The 17,350-nt window shown below is 41.3% G+C and overlaps 1 protein-coding gene across 9 annotated transcripts in view; it reads right to left on the bottom strand.

Moving 5' to 3' along the window:
* Positions 1 to 17,350, bottom strand: part of ACACA (acetyl-CoA carboxylase alpha) — a 286,860-nt gene that overhangs the window by 187,661 nt on the left and 81,849 nt on the right. For all 9 annotated transcript variants that reach the window (XM_086360402.1, XM_086360403.1, XM_086360410.1 and 6 more), the window contains 2 exons: positions 3,800 to 3,932; positions 2,142 to 2,280 (listed from right to left, as the gene is read on the bottom strand). In XM_086360402.1, the coding sequence (XP_086216528.1) occupies positions 2,142 to 2,280; positions 3,800 to 3,932 (272 nt within the window). The remainder of the gene's footprint in view (positions 1 to 2,141; positions 2,281 to 3,799; positions 3,933 to 17,350) is intronic.

The raw sequence follows: 17,350 nt of genomic DNA, 5'->3' as shown, positions 1-17,350 counted from the left end.
CCTTTTCCTATTTGGAACCAGTCTGTTGTTCCATGTCCAGTTCTAACTGTTGCTTCCTGACCTGCATATAGGTTTCTCAAGAGGCAGGTCAGGTGGTCTGGTATTCTCTTCTCTTTCAGAATTTTCCACAGTTTATTGTGATCCACACAGTCAAAGGCTTTGGCATAGTCAATAAAGCAGAAATAGATGTTTTTCTGGAACTCTCTTGCTTTTTCAATGATCCAGTGGATGTTGGCAATTTGATCTCTGGTTCCTCTTCCTTTTCTAAAACCAGCTTGAACATCTGGAAGTTCACGGTTCACGTATTGCTGAAGCCTGGCTTGGGGATTTTTGAGCATTACTTTACTAGCGTGTGAGATGAGTGCAACTGTGTGGTAGTTTGAGCATTCTTTGGCATTGCCTTTCTTTGGGATTGGAATGAAAACTGACCTTTTCCAGTCCTGTGGCCACTGCTGAGTTTTCCAAATTTGTTGGCATATTGAGTGCAGCACTTTCACAGCATCATATTTCAGGATTTGAAATAGCTCAACTGGAATTCCATCACCTCCACTAACTTTGTTCATAGTGATGCTTTCTAAGGCCCACTTGACTTCACGTTCCAGGATGTCTGGCTCTAGGTAGTGATCACACCATCGTGATTATCTGGGTCGTGAAGCTCTTTTTTGTACAGTTCTTCTGTGTATTGTTGCCACCTCTTCTTAATATCTTCTTCTTCTGTTAGGTCCATACCATTTCTGTCCTTTATCGGGCCCATCTTTGCATGAAATGTTCCCTTGGTATGACTAACTCTTACTCATTCTTGGGTAGACATAACCACTTTCAGAAATCTCTCTTAACTATGTTAACTCCTCTTAACTCTTAACCCAAGAGCAGGGACCAGAGTTAAGATGTCTCATCTCTGTGTTCTCATAGTACCCTGTACATATTCCTATTATAGCACTTACCTCATTGCATTGAAATTATTCGTTTCCTAGAGCAAGATCACAGCATATTAAACTGTGGGTCTCCATGCTCACTGAGTGAATGAATACATGAATTAATAGGAGTACCAAATAGAAATATGGAAAAAGAAATCATGCAAGGTAGCTTACATTTATTATAGACAACTTCTTCTTTACAACTATCCAGTGAAACAGACATGACTTTCCTTGTACAGATACAAGACTGCAGCTCAAAGATGTTGAAGGATCAATCTAAATGAACAACATCTGCTTTCCAATCAACTGGTGCCTTCTCTTTTTCTAAAGATAACATTATAACCCTTACTGCCTTAGGAATAGTCTTAATATCATTGTCTCAAGACAGAGAGTACATATAAGACCAAAATGAGTTCTTAAAGACAACTCTTTAAAGACACAGGTTTGATCCCTGGTTCAGGAAGATACCACATGACACGGAGTGACTAAGTCCACATGCCACTAAGTCCGGGTACTCTAGAGACCGAGAGCTACAACTACAGAGCCTACACACTTTAGAGCCCGTGCTCTACAACAAGAGGAGCCATGGCAATGAGAAGCCCACACACCACAACTACAGAGTAGCCCCAGCTTGCCACAACTGAAGAAAAGCCCGTGTAGCAATGAAGACCCAGTGCAGCCAAAAATAATTAATTAAATTTTTTTTTAAGTATGAAGCAGAAGTATTAGCTACAGTCTTTCAACTACACCAACAATCTACAATAACCTACCACTCTCAGATGGAGGGTCATCTAAGCAGAAAGAATATGCAGAAGAGCCTACAGAGTAAAACTTACTTGGGTCCTAAGAGGTCTCTATTCCCAGGAGGAAGGGGAAAAAGAATCTTAACACTGAAATTCTCTAAAATTCAATGCAGTTCATAAGGGAAAGGGCACTTCCTTCCAAGCCTTTCTACTTACACACGCTATAAGAATGTGACTTAGCAAGTAATACTGAAAACCCAAATCAACACTTTGGTTAAATTAACACCCATTTTTACTTAGAAACAGGAGTTTATGTTGAGGCTACATAGAGTACAATCCTGGTCTACGCCTATTATTGACATTTTTTAAAAGACAAGTCCTTGGGTTTGAATCCCCCAAGTTGACATCCTCTTCCTTAAAGGTTGTGCCATTCAATGTTTTACGTTTGAGGATGCTGCTTTCTTAATGTTTAATAACTTACCTGCATTGGCTTTCAGGTCTTCAGGTGTGACCATGACAACAAATCGGATTGCACGTTCATTTCGAAACATCTCATAAGACCACCGGCGGATAGATCTCATGCATTTCACAGCTGCAATGCCATTGTTGGCAATGAGAACCTGGGAGAGTTGGGGGATAGGAATTGCAAAGAAAAGAGGAAAAGGCAGGCAAAGATGGAGGAAAAGACAAGAGAACATTTTTGTACATCTTTCTCTGAAATGCCAGAGTTTCAACTAGGAATCTGTATAGCTGGTCTAGGCAATTAAGAACCAACTCCTGCACAATCAAGGGATGTTTTAAGATGCTAGCAAAGCAAATACTTCAATGCTGCTGTTGTTTAGTCGCTAAGTTGTGTACGACTCTTACGACCCCATGGAATGTAGCCCACAAGGCTTTGTTGTCTATTGGATTTCCCAGGCAAGAAATACTGGAGTGAGTTGCCATTTCCTTCCCCAGGGGATCTTCCTGGTCCAGGGATCAAACCTGTGTCTCCTGCACTGCAGTGGATTCTTTACCACTGACTCACCTGGGAAGTCCAAAATATGCGCCAGCTAAAACTTACTCCTTTCTTAGTTCATTTCCTGAAGGGACACATCAGTTCCTCAAGTCTTATAAGTTGAAAGAGACTCACAGACTTAGAGAACAAACTTATGGTTGCCGGTGGGGGGAGGGATAGTTAGGGAATTGGGATGGATAACAGTGAGGAGACACGTAATCTATCCTCATTGGAAGACTAATGGAAGTACACCGCTGAAGCAATACTTTTAGGAGTGGGAATACAGGTCCCCACCCTTTAAACTTAATCACTGTAAGCTACTGCAACCAAGTCAATCTCTCAGCTCTGACACGATGTGGATAAAAGTGACTCAGATTTGCTCACGTTTCAAAATACTTATAATCACTTTAAGTACTCTTGCCTGGAAAATCCCATGGACAGAGGAGCCTGGTAGGCTGCAGTCCATGGGGTCGCTAGGAGTCGGACACGACTGAGCGACTTCACTTGCACTTTTCACTTTCATGCATTGGAGAAGGAAATGGCAACCCACTCCAGTGTTCTTGCCTGGAGAATCCCAGGGACGGGGGAGCCTGGTGGGCTGCCATCTATGGGGTCACACAGAGTCGGACACGACTGAAGTGACTTAGCAGCAGCAGCAGCAGCAACATACCCTCTAAATATCTCAAATTTCTGGTGGGATCCATAAGTTACAGTGTATCAAACTTGTTTAAGCCTTCTCTTCTGAAACTCTCTCCACTCCTTTAGCTCTAAATCCCAATTCAATGACACTGACCTCCCCATCATCACCCCACAAGCTAATCAATTTCTCATACCCTCTCATATCAGTGTAGCCCAACTCTAGGAAAACCTTGAAATCTTTCTAAAAGCAACTTATGGGCACTGCTTCACCTTCTTACTTAGTTATGATCAAATTATCAGTGGTAAATACATATTTCAGAAAATAGTGAAATTATCTAATCGTTTAATTTAATTACTTAATAAAGCTAGGGAGGCAGAAAGGATAATTCTGCACAGTCTCAGAAATTCAAGCCACATGCCAGTTTCAAGCAAATCTAGACTACAAATCGAGGCATTAAATCTCATGGGCTTTTGAAAAAATAATTGAGCAGGTTGTAACTTACCTTCTCAATCACTTTATTCCCACCAAAACGAGTAACAAATTCTGCTGGAGAGGCTACAGTGAAATCTCGCTGTGAGTCTATTTTCTTTCGGTCTCGACCTTGCTTGACTAGGTGCAAGCCAGACATGCTGGATCTGTAAAAATAGAGAAATCACGGAAGTCTACAGATGAGATTTCTTCACATCATCTGTCTCCCCTGGAGACCTGCTTTTCACTGCCCAGACTTGAAAGTGTACTTCCTATTGTACCCTTGTGGAAACTGCATGCTGGGAGACCACACAGTTTTTAAACAGAAGAGAGAAAAAGAAAATGATCACTGCTTGTGAAAATTTCAGGGGGGGCGTAAAAAAGTGTTCCTGAATAATAAAAGGCAATATTAAGGTTTACCAACAGACACCATCACAGAGAGAGAGGCAAAGAATAGATTAAAATGAGATGGTATGCTGCTGCTGCTGCTAAGTCGCTTCAGTCATGTCTGACTCTGTGCGACCCCATACACAGCAGCACACCAGGCTCCTCTGTCCCTGGGATTAATAATAATAATAGACTCAGAGAGACTGTTAAAACTAAAAAATAAACAGTTAGCCAGCCTGCTTCTGAACTATGATTCTGACACACAGAGGACCTGCACCTCTGTTATCTCTAGCCTCCGTCTTTCTTACTAGCTATAACTCCACATTTTTAAATGCCTACTAAACGCTTTAGTTGGGTATTCCATAGATGTTTCAAAATCAACAATTCCAAAAACAATTTATTTATGAGGCAGCATTAAAAAAAACAAAGTTCATTGATCTTATGATAACACACTTTTTTTTTAGCTTTTAAAAATCTCTGAAATTGCTATGTATCTTACAATTGATGGTGTGCTTTATTTAAGTGGCAGAATTTCTTTTTCTTGTGGTACATACAATAATGATGCCTCTAACAATTAATGGTGCTTTAAATTATATAGCAGGGGAAACAGCATAAGCCTGCGTTTAAATTCCACATCTTCACCAAACAACCTTGCTAAGCTTCACTTTTTCTTTGATAAACTATACATGGTATTGGGACTTCCCTGGTGGTCCAGTGGGTTAAGAATCTACCTGCCAACGTAAAGGAACGAAGATCCCACATGCTGCAAGGCAACTAAGCCTACAAGTGGCAACTACTGAGCCCGTACACTGTAGAGTCTATGCTCTGCAACAAGAGAAGCCACTGCAATGAGAAGCCAGAACAGCCCCTGCTTGCCACAACTAGAAAAAATCTGCATGCAGGAACAAAGATCCAGCTTAGTCAAAAATAAACAAGAAAGGAGTTGCAAAACATACACACACACACACACACACACACACACAGTCCCTAGAGATTAGCTTTCAGTTTCTTAGGGAGAAAGAGACGGAGACGGTATAAACCTAGGATAAATAAAGAACTGTCTAAGAATAAGACAATAAGGGAAGCAAAGTGTTTATTGATAAAATTAAGGTGGTGAAGGGACTGATCATACGGTCTAATCAATAGTTTAGAGAGCAAAGGAACGTTCTGAGGGTCACTTATAACCAAAAAAGGGAAAAAAACAGAAATATATATTACTTTTAATGATGGGATCCTTCATATAGCCATAACCAGAAGTTAGGCACCATGCTAAAAACAAGATGATAAAGTGGAAAGATACAGAAGACCTCAAAATCTTTACTTCACACCTACCTTTTCTCACAAAGCTTTTATAGAATGTTGTCTTTCAAAAAGATGAAGTAAACCAAGAAAAAGGGAGACAAGGAATGCAAAAAATAGCACAGAAGAAAAGAGAAGGGAATTCTCTTAGACGACTGTTAAAACTGGAGGACAGACTGCTCCAGGAAGAACGTCCCCTTGAAACAATGGACAGATGGCCTACTGTACTTAACCACAGAAAAACAGAATAAAACTCTGTGTGTGTATGGATGTGTGTAATAAATATATATATAAATATATGTGTGACCAAGGAAACCAGAATTGAAAGAGATGCATGTACCCCAATGTTCATCGCAGCACTGTTTACAATAGCCAAGACATGGAAGCAACCTAGATGTCCATAGGCAGACAAATGGATAAGAAAGCTGTGGTACGTATACACAATGGAGTATTACTCAGCCATTAAAAAGAATACATTTGAATCAGTTCTAATGAGGTGGATGAAACTGGAGCCTATTATACAGAGTGAAGTAAGTCAGAAAGAAAAACAGCAATACAGTATACTAACGCATATATATAGAATTTAGAAAGATGGTAACAATGACCCTATATGCGAGACAGCAAGAGACACAGATGTAAAGAACAGTCTTTTGGACTCTGTGGGAGAAGGCGAGGGTGGGATGATTTGAGAGAATAGCATTGAAACATGTATATTATCATATGTGAAACAGATCGTCAGTCACAGGGTGCTCAGGGCTGGTGCACTGGGATGACCCTGAGGGATGGGATGGGGAGGGAGGTGGGAGCAGGGTTCAGGATGGGGAACACAAGTATACCCATGGCTGATTCATGTCAATGTATGGCAAAAATCACTACAATATTGTAATTAGCCTCCAATTAAAATAAATAAATTAATAATAAAATAAAATATTAAATAAATTAATATATGTGTGTATTGCTTATATGTCTGTTTTATATATATAACAATATTATATATTTATATTTAGACAAATACAAGTCATTTTATATTTATTAAAATATATAAAACATGATAGAAAGTCATATATATAAAACAATGTATAATTTGTATATATAAAATATACCAGTTGCTTTTTACTTATTTGACTCTCAGTGGAAGATATGCTTGCTTCATCCTGCAACAGGTGGAAGAAGCCAAGTAAAAAGGAAAAAAGGATGATTATTTTAAAGACAACATTTGCCAAATTGGTGTTTTTCATTTGTTTCTATATTTGCCAGGGTTTATTCAATTTTCATTTTTCAAAATAAAAACTCTGGAATGCAAAAAGAAGTACACAAACATACACATGAGATACTAGAGAGACATTTAATGACTGCCACCAAGCAAATCATTGAGGTCTTCCATGTCGACCCGCTGCTGGAGAGGCACAGACCTGCAGGAGGTCTGAAAGAGGGGACTTCCGTGGTGGTCCACTGGTTAAGAGTGCACCTTCCAATGCACTGGAGGCAGGTCCGGTCCCTGGCTGAGGAACTAAGATGCCACATGCCGTGGAGCATCTCGGCCTGCTGCCGCAACTGCTGAGCCTGGGCCCTCCAGAGCCCCGGCGCCACAACTAGAGGGTCTGCGTGTCGAACTGCTGAAGTGGCTGCACCTACTGAACCTGCGCCACAACGAGCCCACGCTCCAGAAGAGAGAGCCCGCGAGCTGCTGCTAAGACCCAACAGGGCCAAATAAATACATTAAAAAGAGAGAGAGAGAAGTCTTAAGAAGGCCAACTAGGCCTGATTCACTTCCTCCTCAGGTTGAGTTCTAAGAGCAGGAAGCAGAAAGATTCAAGGCAGGACACCTTGGCACCCACAACAACTCCAGGCTGGCTGCCCACTCTCACACGATGCCAGGACAACAGCAGAGGGCACATTTACTGGCCCTAGAGACAGAGTCTAAAAAAGTTTTCTGCAAAACTACCTTTGACAGGATGCTACCTACTATCCAGAGTTGCTATTTTCTTTCAAAATAGATGAAAAGACTTCACTCTTCAAAGTCCAGCCAAGCCCAGTGAACACATTTGGCACAGACTGAGTGAGGTCCCTTATCCAGGGAGCAGCTCGCAAAGTCTGTGCAAGGGTGCTTGCTTTCAACATAGCTACAATGTCACACGTGGTCTCGGATATCTTTGGTTCAAATTCTGAGTGTAAAATAAAGGTTCAGAAATTCAGGAGCAAACATGAGATTTTTAATTCATTTCCTTAAGAAAAAAAAGAGTTTCCTACAGACCCACAAAAAAAATCATCAAATCGGATTGCCCATAAATTCCAGGGCTTAGCTGTCAACGCCTTTACTGCTTTTAAAAGGCATATATTGCCTAGATAGGGCCCTCTAACACTTACCTTTGAAGCATGTAATATCTCATTTCCTTACTCTCCTCCGCAGAACCCTCCATATCAAGATGGCAAAGGAATAGAGGTTTTTCTCTTCAGCTGTCGGCCTTGTAAACACAAGCTGGAGTTCGTCCTCCCGCTGCAGGTGCTTAAAACCCAGAAGGACAAAAGATACTGTGCCTTCTGCCTACTTCTTGGCCCTGCTTCAGTCAGAGTAGAGTACTCCTCATGGCCTCAAAGCACAGTCTTTTTGTCTACTCTGTCCCCAATCTCCATACTTCCCCTCCTGTTGGCCCCCACCATTACACTGGGCTCCCACACAGCATCAGCTGATTTCCCAAGGGGACAGAGAAGAGAGGGGGAGAAATATAGAAGCAGGTATAACTCTAAAGTAGATCTCAGCAGCTTCCGCCTTAGCTGCAGCAAAAGTGCTTTAACAACGGTCACTTTCTTCTGACAGTCACTAGAGAGGCTCCGCGGCCTCTCCAGGCTGCCAGGGGCACGTGACAGGGAAGGCTCAGGGCAAAAAGAGAAGACCAAGCTTATGAGGACAGCTATGCCCAGAAAATAATGGGGTCAGGAAATCTAGAGGGAGGAGGAAAGAACAGGTGATTTCTGAGACCCAATCACAACAAGTAAGACTGAGTTTCAGACTCCAAGACGGGGGGAGAGCAGGTCAAGAGGGAAAGCAAGCCGGTCAGAAGGACGAGACACGCCACCACTGAGGAACTTGGAATAAAGTGGGGGTCACAACTCTAATTTTAAGGCCAGAGTAGTGGTGTACACACACCTTTTTTAAAAACAACAAAAATCTAAGATCTTATTCACTAAAATTTGAGAACAAGACTGGAGCTGGCACAAACAGGATAACAGAGAGGATGTGGATAAAAGTCACAGAAACGTAAAGGGGCCCAGACAAGTATTTTAGACACAGGTCTAACCCGGCATTTAGGCAGGGGAGAAAAACCCTGCCTAAAAGCCACGGGGACACATCTATTGTTATGCTCATTTGCCACAGAGTGATAAACCACTTAAATAAAGAAATGGTGACTGAAAGGGAAATGGTATCCTGTTTTAGCTTTTAATTAAGTAGATGCTGAAAATACTGCTCCCTTGTCATGGCAGAAAAGATCATGATTTCCTGAGCCAAGTCCTCAGGAATGGTATTAATTCACCAGAGTCACATCTAACCTGATTCAGGCACCACAGAAAAATTCCTTCTCACCGAAATGTTGAATACAAATGGTTAACTCTTATCTGATGCAACTATGCCGTGAATCTATTAACATTCCACGAAAACCCTTCAAAACAGAAGTACACAAATGATCTGGAACACAGATAAAAATCAAATAGAAGATAAATTATTAAGACAAACCTTGACGTTAGGACATTCAGGTGACCCAAGGTGAAAAGACTCAATCAGGCCACTCACTCAATATGACCATTAGTCATAATAAAAAAAAAAGAGGAAGTCCTGGATTGGTTTCTGAACTCTGCATCACTCCTTTTACACTGTGCTAACGTCTGATAAAGTCAGTAAAGTTTACTTTTTCCTTTAAAGAAGCAGATGCAGAGGAATCCTCCTATCTTGATCTCTCTTCAGGATAACAAGTCTCGAAAAACAGAGCACTGAAGCCTTTGGTTCAGAACAATTACAGTGACCACAGATGTAGAAGCAGCTTAATTTTTACACACATCTAAGGGTCTCTAGATGCAGGCACTTTCCAGAAGAGAATCACTCTCTGCCTTTGTTAAGTTCAACATTCAAAAAGCAAAGAATGGCATATAGAAAAAAAGCAGGTTATTTTGCTCTTGATTATATAAAAAAATATACTAAAGAGGCACTCTCGGGAATCAAGCTTGTGCTTCCCTTCACCAAAGGGATCTTTCTAAAACAACCAAACGCTAACAGGGCACACCCAGCTCCAAAACAAAGCTAGTGTTTCTCATCTTTTACGGATGCTGCCCACCATCTTCCTATAATGTGAGAACACAAGAAATAAAAGGCCACATTCCCACATTCGTTCCTCCAAATTCAAGGCACCCTCATTTTTAATCTAACATGAAAAGAGAGTGTCCAAAGTAGACACATACCTGGCACCAAATCCAACTAGAAGCCCACACTGACCCCAGCATTGAAACATGCCAAGCACCAAGGATGACGTAGCAGTTTATCCGGCAGACAGTGATGCATTTAGCTGGCTCCGTTGCAAGGCAGTCTGAGTTATACTGCAGCACACACTGGGAGACAGTGTTTTTACGCTGGGGCTTTCCCAAGCAAAGAAATCTTGTATCAGGGATGTACCTCTTTGGAAAATCAGTCTGCTGTTAGGGACTTCCCTCCTGCTCCAGGGGCTGAGACTCTACACTCCCAACCTGGGGGGGCGGGGGTGGGGGAGGTGCGGCTGGGTTTGATCCTTGGTCAGGGAACTAGGAAATGGCAACCCACTCCGGTATTCTCGCCTGGGAAATTCCACTGACAAAGGAGCCTGATGGACTACAGTCCAGGTGGTCACAAAGAGTCTGACACAAAAAGCACACACACACACACACACACACACACACACACACAAACACACACATACTAGGGTACTAGATCTCACACACCACAGCTAAAAATTCGCATGTTGCAACCAAAGAGCCCAGCAATGATGATGGAAGACCACACATACCACAACTAAGATGGCAAAGCCAGATAAATGAATATTGGGGAAAAAAAAAAGAAGAAGAAGAAGAGGATCAACCTTTTTATATATAAAAAGGTTTAGCTGTGGAACTTCCCTGGTGCTCTAGTGGTTAAGCATCCACCTTGCAAGGCAGAGGACTCGGGGTAAAGAATTCACCTGCCAAGCAGGAGACATAGGTTCAGTTCCTGGGTTGGAAAGATCCCCTGGAGAAGGAAATGGCAACTCACTGCAGTGTTCTTGCCTGGGAAATCCCACGGACAGAGGAGCCTGGTGGGCTACAGTCCACGGGGCTGAGAAAGAATCAGATATGACTTAAGTGACTAAACCGCAGTAGCAGCAGACTTTAATTTCTCTCAGCAATGTAACAATTTTAATGTACAAGTCTTATGCTTTTTTGTTCAATTGATTCCTAAGTATTTTATTCTTTTTGATGCCATTCTGAATAAAATTATTTAAGTTTATTTATTTTTTTTTGCTTGCTCATTGCTAGCTAGTACATAGAAATGCAACTAATTTTTGTGTATGGATCATACACCCATTTTAAAAATCCTTAACTTTATTGAGACAGAATTCACATACCATATATTTCGGCCATTTACAGTATATAATTCAATGGTTTTCCTTACAGTCACAGAGTTGCGAACCATCATCACAAGTCCATTTTGGAACATTTTCAGCACCCGCCAAAGAAACCCTGTACTCGGCAGCAGTCAATCCATATTTCCCTCAAACCACTCCCCAGTCCTAAGCAATGACTAATCTACTTTCTGTCTTTATAGATTTGCCTGTTCTGGATATATAAATGGGATGATATCATGTGTGGCTTCTCTCACTTAGCATAATGCTTTCATGTTGTAACATGTATCCATACTTCATTTCGCTTTATAGAAAACTTTCCACTTTGTGGATTTACCACATTTTGTTTATCCATTTATCAATTGATGGGTATTGGGTTGTTTCCACTCCGTAGCTATTATGAATAATGTTGCTGTGAACACTCACATACAAGTTTTTATGGGAACATATGCTTTCATTTCTTATAGGTAATTAGGAGTGAAATTATTGGATAATATGACAAATATTTAGTTTTATAAGAAATTTCCATATTATCTTCCAGACTGGCTGAAAAACAATTTACATTCATTTACATTCCCACCAACTACCCACAGAAGATCCAATTATTCCATATTCTTGCAAACATTTGGGGTTGTCACTTATTTTTATTTTAGGCACTCTGACAGTTGTTTACTAATATCTTACTGTCTTAATTTGTACTTCCCTAACAGCTAATGATTTAAAACATCTTTTCACATCTTTATTTGCCATCTGTACATCCTCTGGTGACATTTGCTTCTTATTTCTCTCTCCTTATTGAAAATATTATTTATTGATTCATTGTTGTCATACTTTTAACAAATTCTTTAAACATGTTTTCCTTTAGTTCTTTGAATACATTTATGAAAGTTGCTTTGAACACTTTGTCTGATAATCCGGCATCTAAATGCTCAGAGACAGTTTGTGTTCTTTTTTTCTAAATATGGCCTACACTTGCCCATTTCATGTCTCATGATTTTTAACATACTAAATAATTTATTGTAGCAACTCTGGATTCTGATTTCTTTCACCCATGAAGACTGCCGCTGTTACCAATGTTTGCTCACTGGTTTTTCTTTCTTGGTTTAATCATTTGCCTGAGCTAAATCTGTGAGATCTGGCTCTCTCAAAAGTTTAGTCATTACTGTCTCAGTTCATTTTCTTCTTATTGTGCATGTTTTTATGTTTGAGCCTCCTTTCTAAGGGGTTACTTCTCTACTTGTAAAACTTAATCAGGCAGTAATTAGGCAGTGGTTATACGCAAACGCCTGAAGCCAGTAAGGCTTTTGCTTTCCGTCCATGTGTCCATGTATGCAGTAGAGTAGCACATTCAAAGTTCAGGACATTTTCTGGTTATGTCCTGGCTTCCGCTTTCTGATGAGCCTTATCACGCATACTCTGTGCAGGCATGCAGCCTCAACCAGCAATATGCTTACCCCAACCACAACACACCTCAAGCTAGGAGAGCCGGCGGCCCCCCTCTCTCGTCTGCTGCAGGGATCGTCACTGGGAGCAGGGTACCATCTACTGCTCAAAAGGAATATGCTCCCTTCAACTGCAGTAACAGCAACACCCATCCTCAGGGCACGCCCACAGCAGCACAACCTCCATGCCAACCAAGCTGAGGGCAAGGAATAGGAATACTCCTGGCAAGAACACCACAGATGCCTACTGTTCTTGTGGAATTTCAGCAGCTTTTCAAACATAAACTTTTCTCAGACTGTTGTATGCCTTAAGGTTGATTTGAAGGCTAAAGTGGTTTTGTCGAGCTTTATAGCTGCTTTTTCTCACACGCTAGTAAAGTAATGCTCAAAATTCTCCAAGCCAGGCTTCAGCAATATGTGAACCATGAACTTCCTGATGTTCAAGCTGGTTTTAGAAAAGGCAGAGGAACCAGAGATCAAATTGCCAACATCCCCTGGATCATGGAAAAAGCAAGAGAGTTCCAGAAAAACATCTATTTCTGCTTTATTGACTATGCCAAAGCCTTTGACTGTGTGGATCACAATAAACGGTGGAAAATTCTTCAAGAGATGGGAATACCAGACCACCTGATCTGCCTTTTGAGAAATTTGTATGCAGGTCAGGAAGCAACAGTTAGAACTGGACATGGAACAACAGACTGGTTCCAAGTAGGAAAATGAGTTCATCAAGGCTGTATATTGTCACCCTGTTTATTTAACTTATATTCCGAGTACATCATGAGAAATGCTGGACTGGAAGAAACACAGGCTGGAATCAAGATTGCCGGGAGAAATATCAATAACCTCAGATACGAGGCTTCCAAGGAGTAAGCACCTTTTAATTTCATGGCTGCAGTCACCATCTGTAGTGATTTTGGAGCCCAGAAAAATAAAGTCTGACACTGTTTCCCCATCTATTTCCCATGAAGTGGTGGGGGGTTTTCCTGTAGTCATGTATGGATGTGAGAGTTGGACTGTGAAGAAGGCTGAGTGCCGAAGAATTGATGCTTTTGAACTGTGGTGTTGGAGAAGACTCTTGAGAGTCCCTTGGACTGCAAGGAGATCCAACCAGTCCATTCTGAAGGAGATCAGCCCTGGAATTTCCTTGGAAGGAATGATGCTAAAGCTGAAACTCCAGGACTTTGGCCACCTCATGCGAAGAATTGACTCACTGGAAAAGACTCTGATGCTGGGAGGGATTGGGGGCAAGAGGAGAAGGGGACGACAGAGGATGAGATGTCTGGATGGCATCACTGACTCGATGGATGTGAGTCTGAGTGAACTCCAGGAGTTGGTGATGGACAGGGAGGCCTGGCGTGCTGCGATTCATGGGGTCGCAAAGAGTCGGACACAACTGAGCAACTGATCTGATCTGATCTGATCGCTGCTTTTTGGTGTTAAGGATTTGTTCATCTCCTCATTTGGTTACAGCTGGAAGTCCTGCTTGTTTTATTTACTTTTGAAATGTAACGTCATAGAATAAAGTGCAAAAGTCTTAATAATACATTTAGTTAATTTTACATACGTATACACACATAACCAACCACTCCATCAGGGTATAGATCATTTCCAGAGCCTCAGAAGGATCCAGTGTGCTTTCTTCCCAGTCAACATCTTCCCCAGTGTAAACACTATTCTGAACTCTATCACCATCAATCAATTTTGCCTCCTTCTGAACTTCATATGTATACTGTCCTACTGTATGGATTTGATCAATATTATGTTCATGAAATTCATCCACGATGTGGCATAGCAGTACTTTGGTTTCACTGTGTGTACAGTACATTGAGTGACTATTGCATGATTTATTTATTTATTCAACTGATGGACATTCGTGTTATTTATGAATTTTGATTATACTTGGACTTGGTTTCTGGTGGACAAATGCATTCATTTCTTTTGGACAAACAGCCAGGAATGGCTTTGCTTATTGATAGAGTATATGTGTGTTTACTACCCCAAAGTGGTTGTGCCAACTTTTATCTCCATCAGCTATGTATGAGACTTTCACATACATACACATATCTCACACCCTTGCTAACACTTGACATTGTCAGTCTTTTAATTTGGGCCTTTTGGGATGGCAGTTAATTCACTGTGATTTCTAATTTGCAAATCCCAGATAACCGATAATATTAAACACCTTTTCATAAGCTTATTTGCCAGCCGGGTATCTTCTTTTCTGAAGTTCAAGTCTTTTCCCTATATTTCTATTGGGTTGAAATGTCTTCAAAAGACATTGAAACTTTTTTTTCTTACTGATTTATAGGTTTCTGGCAGTGAGATTAATTAATATTCTTCTTTCAGCAACAGAGAACAATTAGCCAAAAAAACATCAAGAATACAGAAGAATAATGCAATTGAAAAACTCAACTTAACTGACATGTATAGAAACTGGAAGGCCAAATGACCATAAGAGAATATCAAAATAGGAGAAAGAACAAGAATTTACAGCCCAGGCAGCATTTGAGAAGAACCTTGAAAGTTCAAGTCTCCAAAGTATGAAAGGAATTTCAACTGTCAGGGGAAGAGCATTACAACAAGAAAACCGGAGAGAGGGTTGGAGCAGGAGAAGGAAAGAGAGGGAGAGGGGAGAGTAGTGGGAAGGGAAGTGGGAGGACACCAGTGGGAGAGCAGGCAGGCGAGCAGATCCTATGACGCCCTTGAGTAACTACTGTCTTTTCTTCCGTGCCATCAACTTCATGAGAGTTGCCCTGTTGAAATTCCTGCTCTTTCACCATTTGTTACTGCTTAATCTCTTGCCATCTACTAAAGCTGTTCATCTCAAGCTCTCCAACTCACTCCCTGGTGCTTTCTCTCCAGCTTCCATCACCATCCACCACTTCATGCTATGTCTTCTACCTTTGAATTACCTTCCCCGTGGTTCTCCTTCTACCTCACTAATCATTTCCTTGTCCCCTTTTTCCTCCTCCTCTCATCAAAAAGTAGACAGTACCTTAAGATACATTTCCCTTCTACCTATCTCCTCTTCCTCATAATGATCTAATCTACTTGCACAACTTTAATTTCAATGCAACAAACATTTATTAAGCATATACTATACCCCCGGCAGTGCTCTAAACTCTGAGAAAGCAGTTCTCAGTTCAGGTTTCAGATCAGACTCACCCGGAGAGTAGCAGAAGACCAGAGACTGTAACTTAATTAGTCTGGGACAGGACTCAGGAATTCCTATTTCTTTAAAGCTCTGCAGGTGATTCTATTACACAGCAAACCTCAATACTGTGTTCCATCTTACCCGTCTTAGTGTGACGTACACCATCCTTAATGATCTGACCTCTATCTTACTAACCTCTTCTTCCACTGTACTAACCACCCTGACCCCTTAGACTACGCAATGTCTTATCACTGCCTGAACATGCTAGATGTTTTCACAATCTGGTACCTTTACACACGTTGTCAACCCCACTATCTCTACCCTTCCTCCTACACACAAACCTACCTGTTAGCTTGTCTGTTTTATGTTCATCCTTCAAAACCTAGTTCAAACATCTCTGAGACATAACAGATCTCATTAAGCCCACCATAATAATGATTATAGCTGTCGTATTACAAATAACATTAGAACCCCGGCACAATGTGTGGTTAGAGACTCATATGTAACAGGGACCCAGTGAATAGTGCTGTGAGATGATCAGTTTACATCAGAAAACCCGCAATGCCCGTGTGGCACTTCCACTGAAGGGGGAAAGAGACTGAAGAAAAGCTAAAATACTACTGCCATAAGAAATAAGAACAAGAGCGATGGCAGCAACAATGGAAAGAAGGGGATGGATTCAAGAATTATTAGGGGCTGTTTGACGGAAAACAACAAAATTCTGTAAAGCAATTATCCTTCATTAAACAATACATAAATTAAAAAAAATTATTAGGGGATAGTATGAAAAAGAATATGTAATTAGGAGTGAGGGATACTTGGAAGACCAGGGAAGTGGCTACGCCATTAATTAAGACAGACCTAGGGAGAGGATCAGAGAAGGCAATGGCACCCCACTCCAGTACTCTTGCCTGGCAAGTCCCATGGACGGAGGAACCTGGTAGGCTGCAGTCCATGCAGTCACTGGGAGTCAGACATGACTGAGCGACTTCGCTTTCACTTTTCACTTTCATGCATTGGAGAAGGCAATGGTAACCCACTCCAGTGTTCTTGCCTGGAGAATCCCAGGGACAGGGGAGCCTGGTGGGCTGCCGTCTCTGGAGCCACACAGAGTTGGACACGACTGAAGTGACTTAGCAGGGAGAGGATGTGGTATAAGAAGAACAGGGGTTTACGGCAGGCATGGGGGAAAAATGGAGGGCAGGGCTATTTAGGGAGTTTGGGACCAACATGTACACACTGCGATGTTTAAAATGGATAACCAACAAGGACCTGCTATTGGTAGGGCACAGGGGACTCTGCTCAATGCTACGTGGAAGCCTGGAAGGAAGGGGAATTTAGGGGAGGGAGGGTTCATGTATATTATGGCTGAGTCCCTTTGTTGTTCACCCGAAACTATCACATTGTTAAACGGCTATACTTCAATATAAAATAAAAAGTTACTGAAAAAAAAAAAGAAGAAGAGGGCTGAAGCCAGAAAGCCTTGCAGAAGACCACCAATTAAGGGGCATGTGGGAAAAGAAAGCCTTCTGAAGCACCTAAGAGATCCTAATGTTATAATGTATTCTGATAATTTGCTACCTTCTTTTTCAACAAGTCACTAATCACTGTCTCCAAAAAAAGAGAGGGTAACAAGATAGACTAAGAAATTTAAGGAATACAATATACAATGTAGGGTCACA

This window comes from Bos grunniens, chromosome 19 (genome assembly GCF_055505025.1).
Source record: "Bos grunniens cultivar Pamir isolate PY7600 chromosome 19, Bosgru_T2T1.0, whole genome shotgun sequence".
Lineage (NCBI taxonomy): Eukaryota > Metazoa > Chordata > Mammalia > Artiodactyla > Bovidae > Bos > Bos grunniens.
This window is presented reverse-complemented; position numbering and strand designations above follow the sequence as displayed.